The sequence below is a fragment of the Falco peregrinus genome, chromosome 8, assembly GCF_023634155.1.
Source record: "Falco peregrinus isolate bFalPer1 chromosome 8, bFalPer1.pri, whole genome shotgun sequence".
Lineage (NCBI taxonomy): Eukaryota > Metazoa > Chordata > Aves > Falconiformes > Falconidae > Falco > Falco peregrinus.
In genome coordinates, this window is record NC_073728.1 from 47,498,555 (window position 1) to 47,516,299 (window position 17,745).

The following is a 17,745-nucleotide window of genomic DNA, read 5'->3' on the forward strand; positions in this document are numbered from 1 at the left end:
TCATGGACTCATTTTAAAAGGGCCTAAGAGTGAGAACAGCTGATTTCAAATTAGAGCAGAGGTGAAAGACCACGCGGTGCCTGTTACCAGCGCCCCAAGCCATCAGCCTATGATTCAAGGGATGCAGCGCCAGAACAAAGACCGGCGTTTTAGCATTAGTTATTGAAAAAAATATGAAGTACGGTGCTATGCCTGACTAGATAAAAAAAGAATGATCTACTTGTAACATTTAGCAGGAGCTTCAGGGGAATATTTTTACACACCATGGATACTACTGAACATAAACTAATTTACTGAGGTACTTGGAATCAGGTCAAGAACAACTCCTCAGCTACTGAGGATATGCTTACATTTATAATCCCTGTACTGCAGGACCAAAACGCAATTTTATCAACTCCTATTGTTAAAAGAAACAATTTAAAGACATTAAATCAACATAAAAGTGACCTTTGACATGCAGAATTAAAAAATTGTGTTTGAAATTCCTATCTTCTGTCAAAATGAAAACTCCACAGAGACTAATCAGTGAAGTTTCAGTGTTACTACTGAGATACAAATCAAATGAAAAAAATCCAGCTTGCACCAATTTCTTCTTAATGCAGGAGAAATTGTATCACACTATCTTAAAATATACCGACTTTCAAAATTCTCAATAATTTCCTTTGATACAACTTTTTGCCCTGCATTTGACAGCAATGTCACTTAAAAAGATTAAAAACTCGCTGCGCCTCAGAGGCGATACAAAATTTTGACAGGGGGAAGAACAAGATTTTAAAAGGTATTGGGTGAAACTGCTAGATAGGAAATTAGGGCTTGAATTTGGCTGACGATTTAAGCATTTCATTACTGAAAGCCTCCTTAGTACATAAACAAAGGGCCAGGAAGAAAAAAGCATGTGTATGCAGAGGGGGAATACAAAGCCAGCAAAAACACAAACTGGGATGCTCTGACCGAAGATAACATCACTGTGGCTCAGGATCCCACAGGCAATATGCACCAGAGCTCCTGGCACAGCTCATTCCCTCACTCCCTCCTAGATGCGGGAGCATGTCAGGACAGGCAGCTTCCCTTTCAGTTCTCCTCCTTAATTGCTTTTACAGTAGAAGCTGTAATACAAAAATGATTTCCTTATGGCTGAGTTTCATTTGAGCAAGGCTTGTTCTAGATTTCAGTCCAATAAGCGCAATGTATAATACTACAACTAAATCACGTTTTAACATGTGTGAATTAGATGAAGATAAAAAAAAGACTTTGGTGAGATGAAACAAAGGTCGTGAAAATTTATCACGTTTATAGAGGAAAAAGTGGTTTTTGCCTCTTCCCCTTTCCTATTTTTATTATTCACCGCTGCCCCATAAAGACGGTTTTGAATGTATGTTTCCCAGGCACCCAGAATGTGAGGGCAGTATAGAGAAGTGGCCATATATAGAAAACGCAAAGGAAAACATGAATCATAAAGATGGGAGCAAGCTTCACAACCTGGTTTCTTTAAAGCTTCCACAACAAAACCTGCATAAACCCTCTCAAATCAGCACAGCAAGCATGCATAGCGCCAAGGTAAATTTGCCAAAAGAAACTGATGAGGAAATCGGAGTCAGTAATGAAGAGCAGTATATTCTGGAACCACTATCGCCAAAGAGAGGAGCGCAGACCGATGGCGAGCGCGACAGGCGAGCACTCTGCTTCAGCTGCGCTGCTGGTCAGAAATACCTGTTATACAGCCAGAATCTGCTTAACCAAAATTCTGAAGAACTGTTATCTTATGAAGTTGCTGACACTGAATGGATTACCACACTAAGTTTTGAAATACACGTTCTGGAAGCAATTTAAAGCTCATTAGAAATAATTGTGTCTGGCTACTGGAAAATGTGGTAAAATTTAATCCACATCCAAATGCTACCTGGGCTGTGAGAACAGGAAATTGTTTTGTGCTACTGTGGCTAACCTCATCGCTGACCTTCAGCAGTAACTGCTACAACAGCTGAAAGCTGAAGCAAAATTAAAAACTTACATCAAAGTATATCATGACAGAATGTAGATAAATAAAACCAGCATATTGAAAATATTATTTTTATGTCAGTCTCCTATAATGAAAGGGAAGAGGTTTACTAAAATGTAAAGAAACCACAAAACAAAAATAGATGGTCCCAAGATGGGCTGCAACATCGTTCCGATACAACTGGGAGTTCAAAACCACATAGTAAGGAGACTTGTACATACAGGATTAAAAGTGAAATGTATTGGGAATGGCGGACTGGACTAGTCCAACTCCTTTCAGTTCTCTCCTCTCAGCTGTTTATTTTAAACCTCTCTCTGGCTCAGTCAGGCTGGCTCTAGCCATAATGGACAAGGCACAACACCCCTTGCCAAGCAGCTGCAGAGTCCTTACGAGGATAATTGACTAAGTGCATCCTGCGCCAGGCTTTACATCTTTTGAACATATAGCATTTGTAAAGACATCTTAGAATTGTCTTCAGCACTGTATCAGCATCAGTGATAAACAAGCAGAAGGACAGGGCACGCTAGTACTACCTTAATTGCAAAGCTGGATCTGTTAAGGGGAATTTAACTCTCACTGAAGCGCTAATTTTCAAAACTACAAAGAATTCACACTTTAAATTTTGTTCACAGACAACAGAAGATACTTAGCGTATCTTAAAAAGAGGTATTTTGGATTTTCTTCTGCTTTGCACTCAAACATGTGAAATCACTATATGCTTGTCTAGAGAAGAAAGGAGTGCACACTTTAGAATGGAAGAGATCTCAGCATCTGTACTTGCAAGTGCCCACATACACTCACAACCCAGTAACACAGTTCTACCCTTTCCTTCCCTCTTTTTTTTCTTTTTTTTAGCCCAAGCACAGACCTGACAGTACACCGAGGCAGTAAATGGAGGTACTGTTTGGACATAAATGGACATCACAAACTTTGGCAAAATTGAAGATGGAAAGGAAGCAACATGCTAGGTTACCAAATGTTTGTTTCAAAGTTATTCCCATGCAAACAGCAGCATAGGGTTTGCAGAAAACAAATCCACAAATATAAATTCTAGATTATTTTCATCACCAGAAGATATCTGTGTGTTATCCAGAACTGTTTTGATCAGTGTAGTCCAGGCTTAGGAAAAACCAATGCTGTGTCAATAACCACCAGTGCACTGTGCTCTGATGTTGGTGAGTAGAACCACCTGCTGCCACCTCGCTTCAGTCACTAATTCCTTGTCTAAGTGTTAACAGGATGGACTTGTATTTCAGATCACATTTTTACGTACCTATAGGCTTATATAGCAAGAAGACTCCCAGTGGACCTAAGTCATAGCTGGAAATTTTCGTGTTGAATTTGGTGTAGGTGAAATATCTGGAAGTAATGCTTTTAGTAGCATTTCCTGTATATTGTTACATGCGAGAGAGAAAAAGGAAAAATCCTGTTTGAAAACAAATTTAAATTTCACTTACCCATGGAAGTACAATACCATTAAGCCATATTTTCATTTATTGTTTGTATGTTACATTCTTCTAAGAAAGGGAAGCGACCAGGCTAGGCTACGCTGCCTGCAGGAGAGGGACCAGGTCTCCCTGGCAAGCTGCTGAGCCACGGGAAGGAAACTCCTATGGTCAAGGGCACGGCAAGGAGGAGAGGCGAGAGGTAACGAGCCTGGGGTTCAGACAGGCATTGCCAAGAGGAGCAAACACCACCAGGTCTGCAGGTGATGGAAAGAACTTGGTAGGGATGAGAGGAGGCTGGGCAGAGTTTATGGCAACCCACTTGGTCAGTGGAGTCACCAAAACAGAGACTGAAAGGAAGGATCTTCCCACAAGGAGTGTGATGAAAGGAAAAGATGTTAGCTTCTATTTCCCCCCCTCTGTCTCTTGTCATGGCTTTGTGTTTCCCTCAGTTTAAAAAGACAATTATTATAGTATAGATTTCAATCAAATCTATCTTGAGTTTCAAGTGTCTTTTTGATCAGCTCTGAGGAGCGCGCTACAAGCTGCAGGCATATACAAGAGGTTTGGCTGACTTGGTAAGATAAATGAGCATATACTGCCTGTTGTCATCTCTTGACATTTGCTGTGTGTCTTCTATTTTTTTTTCTCTAATGCTTCAGCCATAAAATCATGTTGAATGTCAGAATCCCAACTACTTTCAGAATTTTAAGTTACTTGCAGGAATGGTACAGCACCAACCTTGAAAAGCGAGCCCAAGGATCATTTCAGGAACGAAATCATTCGTTCTTTTAAGTGAATCGCATAGTTTGTCAGCATGTGGGTCTGGAAACATTGCTCAAGAACACCAAAACGGATGTTATGATCATCACTTGGTTTACTTATTTTTCCCCAGATGTCTGCCAGGAGTACATAGGCTTAAAAAACAAAGACTTTAAAAAAAAAAAGTAATCGAGTATTCCAGATTAAAGAAAAGCACAATTATGAAGATTTTCAGAAATGCATTTGAAACTAATGCAAAATTCCTTAATATCAATATTTTTATAGGAATTTGTACGTTCAAAAGACCACACACAACTGAAGTAATGAATCCTTACAATGCATTTCCAGAAGAGTTATATCTTTCCGTACACTGGAATGGAAATCTCATAAACTAGTAATTGGCGATAAAAGCTAAAAACGTTAACAGCAATTATTCCAAGCTGATTAATTGTAGCATCTTGAAATACTTATAGTGGGCAGTAAAATCCTCCCAGACTGACAGGCAGTGACCACTTCAGACCAGCTGCCCACCTGATGCAGCACTGATGCAGGACGTCCCGTCAGTGCCCGTGCCGAGCCAGGGTGGCTGGCAGTCCCCGTGCCGAGTGGCCCGTTCAGCCAGCTGCGCTGGGGGATCTCCCACGCTGGCTTTGCAGCCAGTCCAGTCCCGGAATCAATACTGGCAATCACCCACAGAAAAGCAAACTTAACCTGTTGCTCTAAATGTCACACCTACGTAGCGGAAAGATCACCGATGGGACCCTTTCAGACACTGACAATAATATGAAAGTGTTTTAAAATCAAAATTAACCCCCCACAACCCCATACACAGATTGCATGGCTTTCCCTCACATCTACACTTTTCCTCCACTTTTAGTTGATAGGTGATTTTAAAGGAAAACATTAAGAACAGTTCTCCTCTTAAAGCTGTGTTAAGCAAAATGTTATCCTTCCATAGGAAAGCAGTTATGAAAGACACGAAAAAGAAGCGTGGGAGAAGGCTCTTAGTGTCATTTCGCTTCTTTCTATGGCACACGTCTCCAGATAGGTGCCACACATCCCTCAGTATCTTTCACATAATTTACAAAGAGGGTAACAGGTGCTTGGACACAGGCTTCAACAGGCTCTATGGTTCCACTGCTTACTTTCAAATCTTAGATCTGCACGGTCCTGAAATTTCCTTTTACGTTGCATAATTAAATTCTAGCACGAGTCAGAAAATGTAGTTTGGTGCTTATGTGCCAGAGCTACCAAGACTTCAGGGCTTACGGTTTTATGAAATTCACATACACACCATAAAACACGCAACTGAAAGCAAAAGGTTTCTTTACACAGTTGCTTTTTTTTAAGGCATGAATTAGGAACAAAGCAGGTTGAAACCAACTAGTGTGGCTTACTCAGCAAGGTTTAGAAAATTGATGCCAACAACTGAGACGAATGAATGCCCAATAACATGGTATGTTTTTCGTAAGTACAGAAAGGATAGTAAAGTCTGATTGAAATAATAATAATAAAAAAAATTAGAGGGAAAATATAATTGCAATGGATCAGGTACTATTAGACAAGTAGGGCTGAAGCATCATCATGGCTACCCTTACTTAATTTTTTTTTTTAAATCACCAAAAGAAAGCTTACAGCAATTGTACAAAAGCTGACAGAAATTGAGTAGTAAAATCTAAAAGTTTACCTGTTATCTTTTCATACATGGAAAACTTTCTTTTGCTTAATTGTTCTAACAAATTAGCTAAAGAACATAGCTGAAAAAATGTGCTAGCTTACTCCATGGTGTATTTGAAAAAACCAGAAACATTATTTTGCAAGGACTGAGAGTTACTTGGGTGTAATTTTTTGTGTCATATGTAAACGCTTTATGCTTTTTGCATATACTCTTTCCATGCCCTGCAGATCAAATGCAAAATCACATTGAAGATTTTTTAGACAGACAGCCACGTAACACGCAATTTCCAGAGCCCCAAAAGCAACCTGAATGCAGTAACAGCAAATTTGATGCACCAAAAAGGAGGATGACATTTCTGGCTGTTCCTACTTATACAAACTACAAATGAGGTTGCTCTACAAAAACTTGGTAATGGTCCTTTTGAAACATTTAGAAAGCGAAATTGTAAGCGACAGTTAGGTGCAGTGTAATAAAACCTGCTGGTGTCAAAGACCTGTTGCAGCTGCATGCATGAGTGGGAGTAGTAAAATACAGCAACTTATTATAAACACTTTTAACAGTGCTCTAGGGCAAAGCTGTTATGGTCCTATTATGTTTTGGAACTGCTGGAATGTAATTTGAATACATCAGATCAACCCACACCTATCAGTCAGTAGCCTGGATCAAACACCTCGCGAGCATTTGTACTTTTGCTGAAATACATTTACCGCTGCTAAAAGACAGGCACTTAAGTTAAAACAGCAATACAAGCAACAACGTGGCATGAACAAACCCTGATCTGTGAAAGTAAATGAGGTCTGCCACGTCAGCTCTGCACCTTACACGGGGATGAGACTGGCTGCGGCACGTTACAGTCCTGCTACGTGTTCCGCAAGCCCATCAGTGCTCAGCAATATGAACTAACAGGATTTTAATATCACAAGACAGGCAAAGAATTACACTGCAGAGGAAACATTAATGAGTACCTACCATACGTACAAATCATTTTACTAGCTTCTCTGAAGAGAAGAATTCCATTTGGAGATGATACATCAAAATTTAAACGCTGCGATCTAAAAAATAACAGCAAAAATATTCAGATGGTCATCGAAGCAGAAAAATGCAATGGATTCATTCCTAAAACAAAAAAACCATCTGCTGACTACAAAGTACAGTTATTTGATAAACTCATTCTAGCTTTCAGTCCCATGATGCACCCTTCAGTTACCTCTGAAGAAACAGTCCCATGACAAAGACAAAGCAATTTTAACCAGAAAAGGTGATCAGCCAATACACACACCGCTGCTGGTGACCAGCGCGGAACTGTGCCTGCGGATACTCAGCAGCACGCTGCAAAGGTTCCACAAACCAACCCTGCTGGTTATTCTGCTACATAAAACCTGCGGCAACCACAGGCCAGTTCTCCAGCGTCAACTGTAACTTGCTTTTGATGAACGCTGAGACCTGAAGACTGCACCCCGCTGTCTCCCCCCTCGCACAGGTATCACCAAAGCCGGCAAGAACCACGGTGCTCCTGACCTGGGAGCACAGCAGCATCGTCGCCCCAGTCCCTGCTGCATCCTTCCAATCTGCCTTTGCGGCAAAGCAGCCCACCTCCTAGCTCAGCCCCGACAGTTAACTTCCAACGTGCGTCTTAAGCTTTTAAGTAATGTTAGCAAAACTTACCCTCAGGGTTTATTTGGACTGAAAGGGGAAGGAGCCATCACTGAGCAGTGAAACCAGAGTATCCCTGGGCTGACCTATGTGGCAGTCACCCACTTTTGATGAAAGGTGGAGTCCCTGTACCACCCCTATCACAGCGAGCAGCAGGTATCTTTCTTTGCTGCAAGTCCGAGATTTGCTGTCTGAGCCCCTGTCTGCAGAGCCCTTTGCTCCAAACTCTGGAGTAAATCTGGGTGTTTAGAAATGATTAAAACGTGCCTTGTATAAAACATTCGTGTATTCCATATGCACAAAATGATAATAGCTGGCAGAGGCAAAGAAAAAAAAAGCCCCAAAACCAGCACATCATCTCAGTATCACAGTGGCATAATGCACAATCTGATACTCTGAAACATATTTTAACCATGTCAAAGTATATTGTATAATGCATTCTAACCTGTAAAAGCTAATGCAGTACACAACTCGTGAAAAAAAAAATCCCCAATGATGTTTCCTAAAGGGAACGAGGCAGATTTTCTGAATAGCAATAGGCAGAAGAGTTACATGAATATGGAAAGTAGGCTGAAGAGCTGTCTTTTGCATAAGATTTATTGTTCTGGTTCCTCTTTGCTTTTGTTTACTGTTACTAGAGTTCTGCATTTATGCTTTAACAACCTCCTCCTTGCAATAATCTGCAGCACTATCAGACTATACTGCTCGTGCACTGTGTCATGAATAAAAATAAGTTAAACTTTCCAGCAATTTATTATACTACTACCAGGATAAAAGACATAATTAGCCTACGCAAACCAAAGAGGGAGTCACAGCAAGCAAGTCAACACAAACAAGGAAGAGCGAACTCTGCCTTAAGGCTTGCGTAGCCATGCAGGGACTGAGCGCACAGCATGCGCACCAGCCAGCTCTGAACTTTAAGGCAACAATTTCCTGTCCCTAGATTAAACTATGTATTTTTTTCAAATATCAAATATTTCAGCTTTTTTCCTTTGAAGTTTGATTTGCAAGGCAAAGTGAGAAATGATGAGAACACATACTTCTTTGCTGAAAACTCTCATTACTTTGGTCACAGAGATACCCAGCACAGAGACTTTAACTTTTTCCTTTGAAAAAATATTTTCTTTTCCTTTTGGGAGTACACTAGGTATTTCCAAGTGTAATGATAATTTCCCCAAATAAACTGTTCTGTTACATGTGGTAAAAGAGGAATTTCATTTAACTACTACAATGTAAAGTACTGAAATCACGTCCCAGAACCATGCCGAAGCCTTTCTGGGTTAGCCCACAGAGAAGATTTTAGACGTGGGAGAAGTTACCTACACGCTGATTATAAATATTGCTGTATTAGACACCATTCTTTCCTATTTTGGCTGGAAGAGTTGAGCTGCAAAAGAAACTGTGAAGGGAGTTGTGGTTTTACAGGCACATACGTATGCTGCTTGGCTTAAGGCAAAAACTCAGCCTGCAGCAAATCTTGACAGCAGACAATTTTCCGGTATTTAATTACGGAGGCAGTGTTTATTCCTGGTTAAAGCACACACTTCCACTAACACTGAATATAAAATCATGGTAGTCTCTCGTATATATTCCTGTAATTAATCCTTACCAGCTGATTTTGTAACATCTACCATTTTGGTAAAACAATACAGTGACGCTGAAAGCTCAGTTCTGCTGGCGGATTTTGCTCCAAACCACAAAAGTAGCAGTATTAACGTCAAAGGCAGACATCCCGAGGGTAAGCCAAATGTAAAGATGGAACAGAGAATGCATACCATCGCAATCTTCATCATGTATCTAATTTTCACGTGCTTTTTACCTGTTTTGCATGAATTCTGCCATCAGCTTCAAGATAGGGGTTGTACACGCCGGTTCACGGTACCACAGCTCAACAGCTCGTTGCAGCACAGCAATGTACGCAGGGTAGCTTCACCAAGCGGAGTTAAAGAGCATACCGATAGCATAACGGCTTGTAAAACAACTCCACTAAAAAACCAAACTACAGCACCAGGCGGGTGGGCCCGGCAGACCTCGGCTGCACTCTGACAGAGGCACTGCCAGAACCTACACATTTGAGCAAGTCTCCCCTTAGAAGACTAAATCCTTTGGAAATATTAATGGTTAAATGGGAAATAGTTAATATACCGGAGCTGTAATGAAGGAAAAGGAAAGCCGTTTGTATATGCAAAGCTAACCTGTACGTACATATATAAAATGCACTTGAATTTTTAATGAATGGCATAAGTCACAAATGGCAGTTTAGTATAAAAACAACACAAATTTACATATTAGCAAATCCCGGGCCCCAAATTTCAGTGCCACCTCACATACATTTGCTATATAAATGGTTGGGAACAATTTGATTGTATGAAGTTCTTTCCAGAGCATTCACAAAGAGAACTCAGCCCAGCCGTGGGGGGGATGGGAAGCTCAGCGAAGTCTGGTATCTAAGAACTCTTTCAGGAGAGCACCCAAGAGGTATCTGTTCTTTTAAACCAGGATTTCAAAGGATGCCACACAAAAAAAGTATGTTTAGTAGAGTGTAAAATGTAACTTACAAAAAAAGTCACGAGTTACTGGCCCTATCAAAATATTTTATGCAACGACTTGATACAACACTGACCCCATGTCTTCTCAACATGCTGAAAAAGAAGCTTTTTTGGGTAAGAATGCAGGTAAATGGAAATGAGGTTGCACAGCCTGACAGGCAAAGAAAAACTTTTTTTTCTTTTTAATACTGAACCAAGAGATTTTAACTGTACAATTTGCTATTATAACATGATCTAGCTAATCTAGTCAATAGTTTTGTTGAATAATCAACTTATTTGTCATTTTTAACTTTGTAGCATGTCATATAGTTCTGCGTTATTTAACCACAGAAGACCCAGCGGCTGTTCTGAGGAAAATGCTACTGCCTGTTCAGGCGATACAGGCAGCTATTGTGAACCTCCAGAAGCAGAACACAGGCCAAGCGCTCAACATGGGATTCTGAAATAAAAGTCTGAAATACATAAACGTTCACATGCTTCTAGGATGTGCAGACAGAGTCATGTCTCGGTTCGATACAGCTCTTCTGGTGCAGGCTGGAGCCGTCAGCCAGCGCTGCTGCTGAATGACCGTGGCACAGACAGATGGGAGGCGTTCTGGCTACTGCTGGCCGTCTGAGGCACCTAAAGACCCGTGCATTTTTGCTGCCAGCTGCTTGAGGCACCACAGGCGTAAACTATAGATAGCAGAAGAGGCTGACACGTTAGATATACCTTTAGACCCTTACTTCTCAATACTTCGTGGGGTTCTTTACATTTTAAATCAAACAAACTAGAGTTAAACATGCCACGGAGAGTTATCCAGTAACACACTGGGATTTTAATTTGAATCTCACTTGCCTAAGTTATCCTCAAAGGGCATAAATGAGCCATGCCTTCTCACACCTGTAAAAATTCACTAATGCCAGTTCCGTTTTTTCTGAGGTGGACTTCCAGTACAGCTCACTCTCAACAGAGGATGGTCACTAATCTCAAGATGCAGCAGATGTCATGTAAGGTACAGAACTGAGCTGTGCTATTAATTCTCCCAAGTCGCGCCTCTTCCTTCGCCTCCCTAGTGGCCCTGTGTACACAGAAGGGAGACGGTGCAGTGCTGGCAAAGCCCCACTGCGGAACTTCATGGCGTAGAAAACAACCAGCTTTTTCAGATTTCATAGCATAAAGTACCTTGACAGCCAAACCCCACAAATAAAACATAAGTCAGCAGTATCAAAGGCTGCTAATACATCCACTATGATTAGCTACTTTAATTCAAAAACTTAAGCATCGAGTCCATATTCATTGACATGGAAAGACTGGAAACTACAGTCAAATTTTACAAAAGCTAGTGTCAACAGAAAGGCTTCGGCAATTTATTATTTCCTTTACAAATCCAATGAAGTGGAATGAACTGTTTTTAAACAGAATATTATTTTTAAGAGGTTTTAACCATAAGCTTCAAGGAATCTGGCTAAGTCATGAACTTAACCTGACCAGTCAGTTCAAGCTCAAAGGAATTCAAACTGCAAAAAATGATTCTGAGGTTCGAATAAATGCAACCGGCAACAACTGCTGTTACAAACAGGTTACTGATCTGGTAGCCTTGTTTCACGAGAAATTACGTTCTCGTCTTCTCTGGTAAAACTTCAATCTGTTTGGCTTTTCAAGTTTGTACCTAATCCTGAATCCTTAAAACGTACAAACTTAAGAATTCAGTTCTTAAAAAACAGACTAATTCTGAACAAGCCATCTTGTTGCTGCACGTGGTTTTATTTTGTTAAGAAATGCGATGCAAATTTGGATGGCTATGTAACAATGGTAGTCTGGTGGAAAGATTGTTTTGCTTGTTCCTGTGATCCACATCTGAAGCAGCATAGGATCAGACATCCCAACACCTAGGTCAACTGCAACTTTTAGATGAACATGAGATAAAACATCTCAATGGCAGTTCACTTTTCTATAAACTTAGTGTCTATGTACCTATACACATAGATATTTTTATATGGGCAGTGATTTCACGCACACACATGTATATATTGTGTGCTATCTAGCTGACTGCAACTCTGAGTCAACCTAATAATTTAATTCTTGGAACACATTTTCTTATTGCAAACTTTTTTACAGACAAGAGAAGTCATTAAATACCGAGAATCAACTGGGAGGAACATAGGAAGAAATTGCCTATGGGTTACCACCTAACTGTAAGAAACACTAAATGAAAGTAACAAAAAAGTGGATATTACCCTGAACTCACAATTGAATTTCCATGGACGTATCTGACTGCGAGACCAAGGACCTTAGACTACAGTCTGATATTAGTATGGAAGAAAACAGATTAAATGTTCAACATCCTATCCAGGCAGACTGGGAGTAAATAGCAGAATGAAATATGTAAGGAGAATCATCACTGTTAAAAGCAGGTTTTCACCCTCTCAGATTGCTGTGCGGGTTTTTTCAGGCCACACCTGCATGTTCAGGACTGACCTACAAATTACAGCGACCGCATGTTATGAATACAAAAGACAAATAAACTTTCCAAAGCTGTGGTACTGGAATCATCATTGACAGCTTGACATATCAATATTTCAGGAAGAATAAATGACTTTCATATCTAGGGTTTTGGTGTTGTGGGTTTTTTTTGTTTTGTTTTGGTTGGTTGGTTGGTTTGCGTGATGTTTTTCTTTGCCTTTCATTACCGGACACTTTGGGAAGGTGCTATGCTTGACACCTGAAGCTGCTTAAAATAGTTGGAAATATTTTAATGAAGTCTTTTGAGAGATCACCTAATACAACTTTAAAACAAATTTTACTATTATTATAAGTATTTTCTCTTCATCCCTTGCCAGAGGAAAACTATAAATCTTGTCTCAGCTGAATGAACACCATTTATCATATTCATTTTCTTGTCAATACAATTATGAAAAGCCTTTGGCCTTTTTCCAAGGAGCCTGATTTGCTAGAGAAACTCAATTAGTATAAGCAAGCCGGCTACAGAACAACCCTGTTTGGCAATCTAGCCCAGCTTCTGCATACCTGACGATTCACCTCTAAACCATCATCCGACTAACTCGTAAATAACATCGTAACGGTAAAATACAAGATAGAACGGTGTCCCCCGTGCCTCCCTGCCTCCCCCCTCCCCAGACCGAAAGGACTGAAAAGAAATGATTTCTGCTCATTTTTGCCATCTACTGGACAAAACTCCAATCCTAAATGCTGCGATCAGGAAATCCCAACCCTCAGGTGAGAGATACCGGGTGTAATTTGTTTAGTTACGGACAGGGCTCAGACCCAAAATATTTCCTGCAATCCCCTGAAGAGTTTATCAACATACTCGCCTGCCAAAGATTTACAAGTGACTATTTCTGACCATCTTCCATACAGAATAAACATCACCTTATGGTATATTAGAAGCTTAGCCTTTTATCCCTTGTCTTTTTGTACTTCTTATTTATTGAACGAATGCAACTAAATCAGATTTATTTTGGCTAAAGTTCTGTATTTGCCATTTTCAATACTGCAATACCAGGTCTTCAGACAGAATAAAGTCTGTTTGAAAAACAGCTTTTCTTTGCTATCAAAGCCATTTTCTTGTGACATATTTGTGAAACTACAAAAGAAATATGTTAATCAAAGGATACTGAAACTTTGTATGATAAAACTGGCATCTGACCCTCCATTCTCCTCCGTTTACTTTTCTGTTATTTATACACAGTAACTAAGAGCTGTGATAATAGCAGCTTATTCTGCCATAATGCTTTGGATCAATAATGGGATGAAGCTGGACTCAGCCAAATGAGGTACGATCCACTGAACAGAAGCAGGCACTTATCCTTTACAGCCAAAGGTGAGGAAGAAAAACCATTTTGAACCTGTGCAAAGGAAAAGAAACTGAGAAGGCCTGAGCTTTAACTCCCCACAAAGCTGTATTTCAATCTGTCTTTCTCGTTAATACAGAAAAATGAAATCAAAAAGTTGGAGGCTGTTTTTATTTATCTGAAATAAACTTAATTAATAAAATGCAAGGAATAAATAAAAAAAAATCAGGAAGGGGTCCTGAGGATTACATATCCTGGATCCTTGAATAAAAAAAAAAATCTCGATGGATGAATCCATTTCTTTCACATGGAGAGGAGGTAAATCCCTCCTCCTGCAACTGGAGATTTGCAGTTCTGCACAGGAGAAGAGCATGATACACATGCTGTACTAGAAAAAACAAAGTAAAAAGAATTTGAAATGAAAGCAGCACTGACCTGCTTCTGCACATCTTCCTGATTTTATTAATAAGTTTTAGGGTAACACAAGCACAAACAGTGCTAATGAAGTTAAATGTACCCAATGGTGCCCACTAGAAAATGAGATGCTAATTCACAGTCTGGCTTCAGTAGTTTGTGATTTATTCCTCGCCCCCCCCCCCCCCCCCCCCCCGCCCCTTTTTTTCCCTCCTCTCTTCTCCATTCCTCTAAAACTGAAATTAAAGGATGCCTTCCACTGATTTTAAGAGAAATAAAGATTACGCTGCTTTATATTTCAGACTTACTTTTTGCAAGCTGAGCCTGCACATAGGCAGAATCACTGCGGGCTTGTGAGGGTCTTAAACAAGGCTTATCTGAACGGTCATCAGGCTTCTAATACCCACCGGACAAGGACGCCTGCCAGACCACAGCAGGCTCTGCTGTGCAGCCTCTCCGTCCTTAAAGGCTGATTTCCCAGCTCCAGTTCTACATTCATGCGTTCCTCCTTCTTAACCAGGAAGATTATTAGTGAACAGTGGGGTCTCATTATTTACTTAAAATAAAAATATTTTTAAAAGCTCGATTTCTAGTAAAGCACGTAATTATACTTGAATGCAATTTTTCCTGTCCATAAAATAAACAAATACGTAATTAACTTCCATAGCTTTGTGAGATCTAAATTAGAAAAGAAATATTTTCATAGTTACTTCACTGTGTATTTCAGCAGTTTGTTACTAATACGACTGTGTGCCTGAAGAGAGAATTACAGTTACTGTATTTATAAAAATATAAAACATTTCTCCATAGTATTAAGAAAACACCCACGAGTATTATTGTAGTTGTTGGCATTAAAATGCACACAATATTTAAAGGAAATAGACTTCCATTATTGTTATATATTGAGGAAAACGACAATCTAAAGATTTTGATTTTGTTTTCAGATTTCCGTTTTCTTCTGGATCAAGAAGACTGCAGGTATTGTGATATTAATAGAGTTGACATAAACAGAAAGTAACTGACTAAATTAAAGACATGATTCATACCACAGAGAGGAATCTCCCCAGATAGCACTTGTATAGTATTTTTTTAAGCACTTTTGATGTTAAACCAAATGTAGGTACATCGTGTTTGGAGTTACAGACACAGTGTTTTTTTTAGAAGGAAAACATGAGGGATTTACGGAGGGAAGAAACCCACTTGGATATGTTTTCTAGATTAGTAGTGTGACACAACAAAAAAGTGACCTCTCTGTGGTCTTTCCCAGTTAACTGCATGGTTGCCATTGTGCTGTAATTTTAGCTGATTACACATTAGTTCATTTAGCTTTGTTTCCTCTTCCCCACTGTGCCATACTATTAAACTAATGCAAGGGGCCTGGTATCCCTCTGTGCACAGAGCTGGTATTGTCACAGTGTAATAAGGATACATCCAGTCAAACAGCATGGTGTAGCTGGTCTTTGTGTTTAGTGCAAAGGCAATCCCTCGAAGATCCCTTGCCAGCCCGATCAACATACGCTGTCAGTGGGAAAGAGACACAGTAATTGATTTTCACGTTAGCACAGAGCAGATGGAGTAATAATCAGCCAATAATGACCACATATCTGATTTTGATTCATTAGTTTAAATGAATCGCTCAAATCTTTTTTTTTATAAAAACCGTAAAAGATTCTTTTAACAAACAAGATTTCCACAAGTACTGTAGTGAAACACTAGCAAAATGCTTTTGATTATTCGATATGCTATCCTAATGAACAATGCAAATTAAAACATAATATATGAACACTAGTATTAAAGTTTACAAGTGCTTCCTGTATTAATATATTTACAGTAATAATAACAATAAAACGTTAATTTAAGCATGTAATATTTTGAATGAGGTGTAAGACTAACTGATACTCATAACAAGCTATAATTAAGGTTGCACTGAGATTCCTCCTGTATGTTGTTTTGTTATTTTAACATATCTTTTTTTTTTTAAAGTAATTTTCCGAGTTAGGTTTCTTCAAAAAGTGACTTTTTTATTTACAGAAGACCACACAAATCTATCTGTATTAAAGTTGGTTCTGAGATGTGATTTTTTTCCCCTTTAATGGCTGAAGTGTGGCTTCAGAATCCTTCTAGCTCAAATCCAGACATTTTGTGCATAGATAATTAGCCCCTACTAAAGGGATGTTTTCAGGATAATTAATAGACATCAATATGAAATACTAGGGAATGAAAAATATTTTAACAATATAAACAAACTTTTCAGTTTACTTAAGACATAAATATTCTTTTTGACAATTAAGTAGTTTTTATAAATTTTATCCGTGTGTTGCAGGTGGGGTTTGCACTCCCCCCCACTCCCCCCCCCCCCCCAAAAAAAAAAAAAAAAAAAAGACCATAGTACTGCAGAGTCTGGTAAAAAAAATAATCATAGAAGCATGGCAAAAAAACCCAGTAAGGAGTTCTTGCTTTAAAACCAGAGTTTTCAATAATGTACCACTTGGTGCTCACGCTGTAATATTTATAGTGTTGCGAAATAACAAAAGATAAGACTCACATATTAGTTTTAACTGATCACATAAAGAGCAAATTACAGCTGATGCCTTGTTAAACTGCTAAATGTCATCTTACACAAGGGCTAATTTCTACTCCTCGTATACAGACCCATTAGTCCAACTGACTTGGATGGCACGCACATAGATTTATCCAAGGATAAATTGAGTTCTCTACAAAACACTGGTGAGGTTGCTAAGAGTATTTTAATATTTGCATTTCCTTTCTGTTGTGCATTGAAATGGCCTGAACTTGCAAGATGCTCAGAGGTCTCAACTCTCATTAACTTTAATGGGACTCTGAAATCACTAGAGAGGAAGTGTTCAATACTGAGAAGATGCAATATAAAATTGTAACTTTATCTTTGTATCCATCTGTATTTTCATACTTTGAGTGCTGTTTTGCCCACAGAAAAAAATAACTCTTTAGCAGGCATGGTGGCCAAAACATAAAGAATGTTAACAACCTGGCAGCCACACTCTGTGCTTCTTTCTGAGGGCATACATTGATTTTGGTTCCCTTGCCCACGCTAGCCACAAAGAAGGGGACAAGCAAGACTGCACAAAGGAAAGGCTGGAACTGGGAAGAAGGGAAGCTACAGCCCCTGGCAAAGCGTGAACTTGCCTTTGTTTGAGGAGGCGCCTGGAGAGAAAGAGCTCACCGTCTTACTGGGGTCTCTAAACATGGATCAGAAAAAGACAACCAGCCAAACCCATATTCCTCTACCGTGCTTATTCTGTCTTTATAAAAACAACTGGTTAGAAGAAAACACTCTTTCGCAAATATATTTAAGAAACAGTTTGGCTGCGAGACTTTAAAAACTATTAATAAAAGCAGACGTGCAACTTTCTTTAAACTATGGTCTCAGATTTCTGGAAACCTACACAAACACCAGGCAATTTCAGATGCC

At 39.4% G+C, this 17,745-nt stretch overlaps 1 protein-coding gene across 1 annotated transcript in view; it reads right to left on the reverse strand.

Annotated features, from left to right (window-relative positions):
• RANBP17 (RAN binding protein 17) overlaps positions 1-17,745 on the reverse strand; it is a 160,933-nt gene that overhangs the window by 35,638 nt on the left and 107,550 nt on the right. Inside the window, exons 20-22 of the mRNA XM_055811925.1 lie at positions 15,724-15,812; positions 9,357-9,464; positions 6,854-6,936 (exon numbers count right to left, since the gene is read on the reverse strand). Of these exons, the coding sequence (XP_055667900.1) occupies positions 6,854-6,936; positions 9,357-9,464; positions 15,724-15,812 (280 nt within the window). The remainder of the gene's footprint in view (positions 1-6,853; positions 6,937-9,356; positions 9,465-15,723; positions 15,813-17,745) is intronic.